We start from the raw sequence: 12,225 nt of genomic DNA, 5'->3' as shown, positions 1-12,225 counted from the left end.
TAAAGAAGGAGTTAGCGCAACACGGCATAACACCCCAAAAACAAATGACAAAAAAAAAATCTGCAAACTTTCTCAAAAAACATATCGTAGCCTGGATAAAAAATCAAGATATTTACTTTATTCAAAAGATTATAATTCCAAACCAAACATAACCAAAATATAATAAGTAGAATTAAATATTATACACGTTCTTCAAGAATTATCCAAAAATACATACACTCACATATAAATGTGTGTTTTCATGTTTCAATATTTGTCTGTGAAAAAAAAAATAACTTTCTACTACAACACATAAATACCTGTCACACTTAATCACAAACACGTTAACACCTCAGCACAGGTTTTCCTAGTGAGGTGTTCACGTAAAATACAATATCACCCACACACAGTTTTACCTATATCAACCTGTGTTCTTTATTTTTTATACCTTTTTTCTCTGTACTACAATATAAACCACTGTAATCATTTGTAAAATGTGTATTCAAGAATAGACATGAATAAATATCTGCAAGTGACTCCCGATGCCGTTGACTGACCGAATAATATCAGCATTCCACTTCGACCTCCGCCACATCGACAATGAGAAGATCTTTAAAATAAGTATTATAACTAACCAATTTCTTCTCTTTTTTTCCAGATAAACAACTCGTACTCGCCAGCGATCCCGAAAACGTTAAGGACGAGTTTGCCTTCGACAACCCTGGCTTCAAGATAGTCGAGGGTGGTGCCTGGCTGCGCAGCCAAGAGCCGCCCGCCCTCACTGGGAACAAGCAGGGCGGGGGCGTCACAGTTCTGCCGCCCAGCAGACCTGACTTCAAGGATGATACATTTGTAGAGGTTGGTCAATTTATTACTTTTCAAAGAGATCGAAACGATAATCTAGTCTCCTTCGATGGAAGCAATATTCCCAACTAAACTTCCATTGATAATATGATTGGTGTAAGTTACACCCTACACTGTGTGTTTCTGCGTTCCATTTCTTATTTTATTTTATTTAGAAAATTGCTGACGTGTACACCGCGTTCCTGGGGTTTATCATTAGGAGATAAAATACCACATAGATATGTATTTTGGTAATTTACGTAAAACAATATGTAATAATAGAAAACTCCATTCACGTATTGGAAAATGTAATGCCATTAAAGCCGTTACGTTTCCCTTCAATATTGAAATAAAATTTCTCAAGTTATCTTGGGCTTTGGACAGGTTGAGACGACAAAATTAACTCTATATGAGTGTCTGCAATCCGAATGTTTTCGAATCTTGCCCTCAACAAATTATAGGCAACAAAATAATTTTCTATCAAAATCGAAAGATATATAATTATATTTTATTTTATTTGTACCTACTTATCTCTGTATATAACATTGTAGTTATATTTTTATGGAATGTGTGGGATTGCACTCACCTCCCCACATTCTGGAATAAACAATTTTACTATTTATTATTATTATTATTTATTATATTCCTATATAATTATCAGAGATGTGCAAAATGGGTACCCAAAACCATTTGAAATGCAAAATGGAAATGGGTGAAAACTTTTCCATTTGAAAATGCAAAATGGTTTTTAGAAAAGCATTTCAAATGCAAAATGCAAAATACCTATTTTCAAAATGCATTGAAAATGCAAAATGGTTTCTCGGGTCAAACAATTAAAATAATTATAGAATTTTTAAACAATTTTGTCATTTAATAATGGACATCAATGTAGATCAAACATATTACATGATGGTAAATCCAAAAACACCACGACTACAGATTATGAAACCACAAAAAATTTGCGCGGGACTAATGTTGCCAACATAAAAACGTAGAAACTGCTATCTAACATTTAATATTACAGCGTCATGGCCCCATGTTCAGTATTTGAATCAGTATTTTTTTGTAATGGTATCACTAAATTGCCAGGGCTCCTACCAGGGAGCAACTTGACAAATGTAAATTATCTCTCATAGCGAGGTTGAGGACCGACTGATATTTGGGGCTTATGAAAAAAAGATGAGTGGAGATAGTAGGAAGAATGTTGCAAAAAAGCATTTGAAATGGAAAATACATTGAGAAAGGCATTTAAAATGCAAAATGGTTTTTAGAAAAGCATTTAAAATGCAAAATGGAAAATACCCATTTTGCATATCCATTTGAAATGGATTAATTTGAAATAAAGCACATCTCTGATAATTATATATATATATAATTCCTCGAAGCATCTTCCATGGACATACAGGTTGAACAAGAACAAAATTCCCACCTTAGATGAATCAAAAATATTATTGCAAGTGATAAGTTGTTAATAGAAGTGCAGTGATACAATACATAATTAAAAGAAATATCTACTAGTGTAGAAATAGTTGAATGAATAATAGGTTTGTATAAAACCTGACATAAATCGAGGTATGAGGTGTTTATGATAATGAATAGTAATTAATATAAAATAAATTCTATGAAGGTATAGAATGTTATAATAACAGAGAATATTTTATTTTAACAGAATATTAATAATATGTATTAAAAGTAACTTGTTAACATGTATAATCTAGCAAATATTATAATAGAATAATTAGTAGTGAGTTTATTGTTAACTTCAAAATTAATTCTACTTGGAATAGCTGGGCAAGTATCGCAATTTGACTTTAATAATTCAGGGCTGTCAGCGATTTTATGATACTTTTGGATAAGAAATAATATTTTTTAATAAAATAATACATATGAAAGTATAACACTATAAGATATCTGCAGTAAAATAGTTTACATGTAGTAAAAAAAATAATATTATCATGCCTAACATTGATTATTGTGATTTAAGTATGTTATTATAGCCTTTTTATAACTATATTCTATAATTTGGAGTACAAAAGGTTAAAATCTACCCAAGAGTTTCGCTAATCGGGGGAAATTAACAGTACCCCACAAAATATAAAATTTAAAATACGTTAAAAGCCGAAAGCGCGATCACCAAACTTACGTGTTTGGCTTACGTTTTCGGAGTATCTGGGCCGAAGGCTTGGAATAAACTCCCTCCGGAACTAAGATCCATAACAAGTCCAACAAAATTCAGGTCTAAACTAAAAAATTACCTTTTTAAGCTGTCATACCCTTAAATTAAATATACCATTCCTGAGAGAGAGTCCAGTTACATCCAATTATTTTCTAAATCTCAAGTGACCTACCAAGTAAGTATTGTACTGTATATTATCTCCATATAAAGGGTGTATCGGCACGTACTCGACAAACTTTAACCAGCTATTCCTTGGCGCATTTGGAGTAAAAAATGTTACGGGCACTTTGCTGTCTAGTAACATTTTTTTTAATAAAAAAATTATTATTCATATTTTCACCACATGTCACCAATGTTTTATCCTTTGTCAAAGTTTGAAAACCCATCTGGCAATATTTTGTTCGAGTTTCGTTGAATAATGTACGTACGTACCTACGTTGGCGCGCTTTTACAATCACAACGAATTATTATTTAGTGTGTACGAAAGAGCGAGAACACTTTTTGACACACCTGCTAATAACAGCTGCTGAACACGAGATACAATGCAAATGACAGTGACGGAGTGTGGATTTTTCATTTATTTTTTGTTTTTAATGGAAAAAAAATGTTACCGGACAGCAAAGCGCCCATAACATTTTTTACTCCAAATGTGCTGAGGAATAGCTGGTTAAAGTTTGTCGGGTACTTGCCGATACACCCTGTATAGATAGTAATAACATAGATCATTGTAGAAATGTATTATATATTTGTACAGCGCCCTTGAGGTGATTTTGCACAAAAACGGCGCTATACAAATCATCAAAATATTATTATTTTTATTAAGTTTGCCACCTCTAATTTTGGGATCATGGCGCTTTGCTACGAAGGTTTTCTGATTCAACAAACTATTAAATGTTACAATACACAGTTAGTCTTATACAAATCGTTGTCGCTACATCTTACAAGCAACTAATTGATGTGTTGAATTTGAGAATAACAACAGGGAGTGGCTTGACGTTGGGTGCAGGTGTTCAAAGTGTGACAATAGCCTCGACATGAAGCCTAAATTAGGCACACAAAGCCACATTATATATCTGTTGATTATTGTCACCTGCATTCAACACAATGTAGGTATGTATATTCCTTGTACAGGGTTTTCCATTAAGAGGTGTTATTTTGACATTCAATCGTAAAAGATCAATGGTTTCGTTGCTTGTGTGGCACATATCGCCGTCTTGTTGAAATTAAACGTTGTCCAAATCAATACCATCCAATTCCGACCATAAAAAATCATTAATCATCTCTCGATAGCGCAATCCATTCACCGTAACTGTTGCTCCAGCCTCCTTTTCGAAAAAGTAAGGTCCAATGACTCCGCCGGACCATAAACCGCACCCAACAGTCACACGTTGAAGATAGAGAGGCTTTTCAACAATAACTCTTGGGTTTTACGAGCCCTAGATACGACAATTTTGCTTGTTGACGAAGCCACCGAGGTGGAAATGGGCCTCATCGCTCAAGATGATTTGCATTTGATTCACTCAAGTGAATTTTAATAATTTCAATGCGTTGCTGAAGCGTGTATCGTTCCATTTTTATTAATGGCGTAGTTTCTACTTGTCAAATGTCAAAAAACGACAGCTTCAAAAGTAACATCTACCGAAATAGCGGGCTATTCAAAATAACACCTCTTATTGGAACACCCTGTAGTTATGAGGCTCTTCTATAATTATATACAAGACATTGTTATAATATTTTCGTTATGTAAATAGACATTTTGGAATAAACAGGATGCTTTTTTTAAAAATACATCTTGTTGAATTTCGATTTAGTTTTTTTTAATTGAATGTATGAATGAAATGGAATCTTGGAACTGGAAATTAACCCACTCCCCGACATCAGATCGAGCTGAAACTCGACAGAGAGACTCGTTGTCGATGACAATGCATTCTATTGACTTTTGATGACAATCACATATACGCTAGCAGACATATCTATAAAATTGTATGACATTACAGTCGTTAATATACGAAATAAATGTCAGTTGTTAGCGCAGTTCACTCCGGTCCTTGGGGAGGAAGATTCATTCCTCAGTCAAAAATAGATGTATTAAATTTCGTTTAAAAATTTAAAAAAACCATGTAGAATTTTTACTTTAATTGTTCTGACGCCTTCTCCTGGCGTAGATATAATTTTTAAATATAGCCTGGGTAGCAGGTCATATTTTTAGGTGTGACAGGTCTGTATGGGATCAATATGGAGTTATATAAAACGCTTTGAACTAATAGCGAAATCTGTCAACCCCTTTATGCAAAAAAATTTTCGTACCGAACAACTACCGCCAAGGACGACACCACGACCAGCGGGTCGTGGTGTCGTCCTTGGCGGTAGTTGCCGTAGTGTCGATGTATTCTACATGGCAGAACGGATGTTTACAGCTGGGCACAGTATGGTGCTGCTAAATGATATCTCTATGTCTCTTGACATTTTCAACATTGGCCTTGAAGGTTTCAAGAGTCATTTAGGCAAGAACTGTAAAATATGTTATTACTAAATTTCATGTATTTATTTTTAAATTATTTTGTGCTTATAAATTTGTAATAGGATTACTAATTTAGAACACACAAAAAAATCAGTATAATAAATATTCTACCGTTTTTAACCTTTATATGATTGTTGTTTTCAGAATGTCCGCGGTCGTTCGGCCGTCCCGCTCTGGTCGCGGGACTTCACGGGTCTGGGATTCGAGGTGGCAGGTGGCATGCGCGATGGTATCCATGTCAGCAGCGTGCTGCGGGGCGGGCCGGCTGCCGAGAGCGGCAGAATTCATCCTGGTAAGTGGTCCATAAATCTGCACCCTTTAAATACATACACCATCGATGCTTGAACCATTGGTAAGTTTTAATTGCTTTCATTCCTTTTATCTCCATCCAGTTCTTTGTGCCTAGACTGTGATGTTTGCCTCCACATGATCTATCTAAATTTCCCAGTCTAGGGACGGGTTCTTTCACATAATTCTTCTTCTTTCGTATGGTGGGGGTGGTCAGAGGGGGACATCTAGGTCTGGGAACCATTCTAGGGCCTCAGGCGTCGCCATGTGAACCTCATCAATCCCGCCAGGGAATCAATGGAGCGGGCATTCGTTGACCACATGTTCGGTGGCCTGCACCGCACCACATTCACACATCGCCGACTCTTTAAGGCCCCATCTGTGCATCATGTGGGCACAGCGGCTATGGGAGCACCTTAAGCTATTGATGGCGGATCAGATTTTGCGAGTCAATGAGAACCAAGGCTGTCTCTCGGTGGGGTCTTGTATGAGATGGGCATTTCCCACGTTGGCCGTTTGCCACTCAAGTTTCCACCTTTCTTCTGAGGTGAGAGGTAATCGGAGGAGCCTTTTCACAGAATTAGAATTCATCAAATTTTTAAGTTGATTTTCAAGTTCTGTGAAGGTTTTATTCAAGTTCTTTCATCATTTCAGTTTTGTGAAACAACTGGCCAATAATGATATTTTTTTTTTTTTTTTTTTGGAATTATTTTTTATTTTTAATAATAAGTTTACATGGTACATAATTCATTTTACATCTTGGGTTTTTTTTTTCTACTCTTCCATTGAAAGCATTTGCTTGTGTATGGAAGGGGAGTGTACATAAATATTGTTGTTAGTTAGTACTTAGATAATTCATTGTACATAAATGTATGTTTGCTGTAGTATTTTTTTTTGATAGTAGTGAAGGATAATATATTAATATAATAAATTTTAATAAAGAAAGAAAGTTATGGAAAACTAAGGATATTTTTGAGATTAATTAAGTGACAGTAGTTTTTTTTTCAGAATATTTTTAAAGTGTCTCTTGACAGAGAGCAGTATTTGGGTTTTATCATTAATGCTTCTGATTTCTTCTGGTAGACGATTGAAAAAAGTTCTTCCCTGGTAAGTATAATGATGTTGTGCAAAAGACGTATTTAGTTTTGGGCATAGAAAAACATGTCTAAGTCGCGTTCTGTTTTCATTTAAAAATTGATATTTATCTTTTTCTTTTATAATTTGGATTAATGAGTTTTTAATATATAGGTCTTTAAATGTAGGTACTTGAAATTCTTCAAACAGGCGTTCTGTTGGGTAGTCAAAGGATTTTTTAATATAATTTTAATAATTGTTCTTTGTATAATTTCAATTGGAAGAAGGTTACATTTATACGCGGATCCCCAACTAATAATAGCGTATTGTAAAGTGGATTGAACTAAGGCATAGTAAATTAAATATAGATTTTTTATCGACAGAAAGTTTCTAATTCTTAAAAATATATATATTAATTTTCTAATTTTTTTTACTACTTGACATATTTGTTCCTTCCATTTCAGATTTTTATCAATAATTACTCCTAGATATTTAATTTCATTTGTTGTTTTTAGTACTGTACAGTTTGATTTGCAATAGTTTTGGCTGTGAATTTTAGTATTATTATGTATGACAATGTTAAAATTTTTAGGAGTATCATTTGTATGGATTGCAAATGGAATTACAAATGTCTTTTCATTATTAAGTGACAGTAAATTGGTGTCGAAAAAATTCTTGAGCGTGTTGATGTCTTCTGTGGCCTTTAATTCTACTTTTTCCCAAGTCTTATCACTTATTATTAATACTGTATCATCGGCGTATGACGTGATTTGACCATGTAAAGGTTGAAAAAAAATATCGTTTACATATATAGTAAATAGAATTGGTCCAAGCACTGTACCTTGGGGGATTCCAAAGCTTGTAATCTCTTGATCACTTTTAACACGATTGATTTTTACCACTTGAGGACGGTTTTTTAAGTAGTCGGTGATCCATTTAATCACGTTGCCTTTTATGCCGATATTATTCAATTTTTTTAATAGCATCTCATGGGATATGCTATCGAATGCCTTTCTAAGGTCAATAAATATACCCGCACATTTTTTACCTTTATCTAATGATTCGTGAATGTATGAAGTTACGTTAGCAATAGCATCTTGTGTGCTGAGTGATTTTATAAAGCCAAACTGGTTTTTGTGTAATATTTTATTATTATCTAGAAAATTTACCAATTGTTTTTTTACTATTTTTTCAAAGATCTTTCCTATATTAGAAATTAGACATATTGGGCGATAGTTCGTTGCTTGATGTGGATCTCCAGATTTGTAAATAGGTGAGATTATTGTGGTTTTGTAGTTCATTGGAAAAATTCCATTTGTTAAACTTAAGTTTATTAAATGAGTGATAGGTTTTATTATGTGAGGTTTCATAGTTTTTAACATGTGTGTCGTAATAGAATCAAAACCGGGAGACGAACCTCCTTTCATATTTTCTATTATTTTCGAGATTTCACATTCTGTTGTTGTTTCAAACATTGAAAGTATATTATGTTTCTGTATATTTTTATTTTTATGGTTTTCTTGGTTTGAAGGCTTATGGATATTTTTCGCAAGATTTTTCCCAACATTTGCAAAGAAGGAATTAAGTATGTTTGCACATTGTTTAGGCTGTATATTGGCATCTATAATTTTTTTATCATGTTCAATGTACTTAATGTTTTGTGTTTTTTTTGTATTTTCTATGGCGAAATTAACAGTTTTCCACATTTGTTTATGGTTATTTTCTGAAGATAATATTTTATTTTTAAAATACTCTTCCTTACTTTTTTTAATATAAGATGTTAATTTATTTTTATATTTTTTATAGAAAATATATGCTTTTTCATCTTGGGGATTTTTTAAAGTTATTTTGTAAAGTTTTTCTTTATTTCTGATAGATATAATAAGCCCTTTGGTAATCCAAGGCTTTAAACATCTTAATTTTGATTTTATGTGTGTTGTTATCTCAGTTGTCGAATTTTTAATGTGTTGTGACATAATATTTTCGAAGTTAGTCGAACAAATTTCAGTATCATCACTGTTTAAAACATTATTCCAATCTTCCTTTTTTAATTTTTCAGAGAGAATAGTCATATCTATTGTTGATTTTTTGGTTATTAAATTATGTTTTTTATGTTTAATATTATTATTATACAGAAGTAAGCATGAGTGATGATCAGTTATGTTAGTTTTCCAAACAATTGATTTTATTTTGTGAAGATCTTTAATGTTTACATTTGTCCAAATGTGGTCTAAACAAGATGGAGTATGTTCTTTTATTTCCCTAGTATTTTTATTTATGCAAGATATAAAATTTTGTTCAGTCATACAATTGATGTATTCATTTTTGTTATTATTTTCTATTTTTTCATTAATATTAACGTTAAAATCTCCTACGACGAAGCAAAGTTTATTTTTTAATTTTAATAATATGTATTTGAGGTCATTAATAAATGTAATAATATTCGAGCCATGCGTTCTATAGATAGCTATTAGATGGTATATTGATTTGCCGAGTTTGAAATGTACTTCGATGCAGTTTACTAAGTGTATTGGATGTTCTATTATGTTAACAATACTAAATTTATTGCTTGCAAATATTATTATTCCCGAATTTTTATTGATGTCTAATTTGGTAGAAATATAGTTGTACTCAGGTAAGTGATAAGACGGTGACTCATCGTTTGTAAATGTTTCGGATAACACTATAAAGTCCGGTTTTTTAATTAAATTATTTATTTTTAGAATTAATTCATCTAAATTTTTTTGAGCGCTACGGATGTTTATGTGCATAATAATTATATCATTGATGTTTTTAGAAATAATTTTGTTACACGAATCGGTACATATACATTCATATTCTTGAATTTTAATATTTAACTCTAATTCGTTATTTGAGAAATCATCCATTTAATGCATTTTCGGTTGTATTTTACAAAATTATTTATAAGATTTTTATTCAATGTCGTAGTTAATTCTTTCTTTGGCTAATTTAAGCATGTAAGATCGGAACTTACATGTTTCGCTGTTTGTTCGGTGGTCTACTTCATTCATTTTACTGTTCAAGGAGTTTATTTCTTTCTTCTTGTTAGCTGAGTTGCAGTTAGCGCATTTGGGTGGCAGTTCCAGGGATTTACACTCGGAGATGGGATGATCTTCTGAACAGTGCTTGCATGTTGGTTTATTCATTCTATTGTAGCATTTTTGTGCTGTGTGTCCAAATCTTTGACAGTGGAAACATTGGGTAAGAGGACTGCAGTCTTCTACATAGATTCTCATGAATCCTAGATGAATTTTTTTTTTATTAATAAGATGTAGTCTCATTTCGGGATTTGTTTGTAGTATTAAGTTTTTGCTGTTAGTTTTTTTGTTTGTAATGATGGCCTTAACTTGTAATATTTCTTTGTCTTGGTATTTTTCACATATCATTTTGATGTCGTTGTTTTGTTCAATGATGTCTTCTAAGAATTCTTTTTCGGTATAGTCTTTGTCAAGACCTTTGAATATTACGCATGGATCCGTTTTCAGAAGTACCTCCGCTATTATGGTTTTGTCGACTTCATTTATCTTATCTTTTAATTTTTTTGCGTCTTCTTTTTCTGGGCATGTTATTATAAGGTTTTTTTTTTGTTTTTTTAATTTCGCATACTCGAATTCCCAACTGTGAAATTTTAATCTTTTGTATTTTCTCTTTTATTTTTTCAGTGTCTTCTTCTTTTAAGCTTTTAATTATTATAGGAAATCGTTTTTCTTGCGTTTGTGATATTAAGTTTTTTACTGCAGAAGAGTATGAAAATGGGTATTTTTGTGCTTGGTTTTTTTCTTGAATATCACACTTTTCTTGTAATTTAGCTAATTCTATTGCCATGTGCGATATCATTTCCATGATGTTATTTATTTCTTTCATCATTTTTGATTTGGTTTCTTTGGTAAGTTTATTTTCTTCTATGATTGTATGTAGGTCACTTATGTTTTGTTTGGCCTTTGTTATGAAGGCATGCGGATCAACCGCTTCTTCCATTTTTCCAGGTTAAAAATATATTTTCCGTAAATTTATGTATTTATATAATTTGTCTTGGATTGAAGGTGTTATTTTATTTATTTACCGCTTACGGCGCTCACTCGCGTCCAACACCGTTGGAGGTTTGGGCGACAATATAATAACAGAACTTTAATAGATCCTTCATACAAGTTTGAAATTTGATGAATTGTTCAAATTCTGCGACACAACCCGTCCTAAGAATTTTAATCATTCTTGTCAATTCATGGTTTCTAGCGGTGTTCCTCAGGGGTCTCATTTAGGACCACTTTTATTTATACTTTTCATTAATGAGTTTTTGCCATCATCAAGCTTATGTTATATCATGTACACTATGTCACGTTGAAATAGTTTATTATTATCTTTAATATTTACACTGTAATGCTGTGCGGGGTATCATTTTGAGGACAGGATATAGTGAACCGTAGTAGGAGGGAGGAAACACAGAAGAAAGCAAATCATTCCACAGCCGAGCTGTTGAACACAAGAACGAGTCGATCTCGTGTTGTGAATATCAACCGTGTACAGATATTGGAGTGTTTTCCCACTGCCGACGGGATCAATGAGACTAGTTCTGTCATTGTTCAATGTCTGTGCTCCAAATACTGCAATCCTTCTGTTAATATATAGTAAACGCTTGAGGTGAATTTTCGTAAAAACCGCGGCACACAGATCGTTCAAATATTATTAAGTGACCAGCGATAAGAGATAATTTCAACCTTCAATCAACTGTCAATCTCTAACAGCTCAAAGAGTGTGCAATACATTTGAAATTCAATATCATTCAGAAAGTTCTTCAATTTGGGAGGCGGTTGAAGGTAGTGCCGCCCTGGGAACCATTTATTGATTAGCCGACACCTTTGCCATAGGTGACCCCAAGTGGTTCGCTACATTTGGTGACATCTGTCGCCAACTGCGAGGTGAGCAGGATCGAGAGACTATAGAGCTCATTTATAAAACTATAGTTGCTCCACATTTAGATTTTGCTCTACTATGTTATATTTGGCCAATGAAGGAAATTTGAACAAGCTAGATGTTATACAGAATAGAGCTATGAGATGTATACTGGGAAAAGGCAAATACGCAAGCATTAATCAAATGAGAGAGCAGCTAAATTGGATTCCAATAAAAAAGTCATGAGCAACCAAATGCCAAAATATTTTAAGGATGAAATTGTTTTTAATAGAGATGTTCATAATTACGAAACCAGAAATGTAAAAAGAATTAGATTGCCACATAAGAAGAAATCAAAATCACAGAACTGCCTAATGTACAAAGGACTAAAGATGTATGATGAAATGCCTGAAACTGTGAAGAATGAATGTAT

General features: G+C 32.9%; 1 protein-coding gene across 1 annotated transcript in view; it reads left to right on the top strand.

Moving 5' to 3' along the window:
* The window catches only part of LOC149409553 (uncharacterized), a 166,918-nt gene that overhangs the window by 137,923 nt on the left and 16,770 nt on the right, over window positions 1-12,225 (top strand). The window contains exons 2-3 of the mRNA XM_089649685.1: window positions 638-837; window positions 5,664-5,811. Coding sequence (XP_089505811.1) covers window positions 638-837; window positions 5,664-5,811 — 348 coding nt within the window. The remainder of the gene's footprint in view (window positions 1-637; window positions 838-5,663; window positions 5,812-12,225) is intronic.

Source organism: Hesperophylax consimilis, chromosome 30 (assembly GCF_061612785.1).
Source record: "Hesperophylax consimilis isolate HC1 chromosome 30, BYU_Hcon_1.0, whole genome shotgun sequence".
NCBI classification, from domain to species: Eukaryota; Metazoa; Arthropoda; class Insecta; order Trichoptera; family Limnephilidae; genus Hesperophylax; species Hesperophylax consimilis.
Note: the sequence above shows the minus strand (reverse complement) of the source record. Positions and strands in the feature narration are given on the sequence as shown.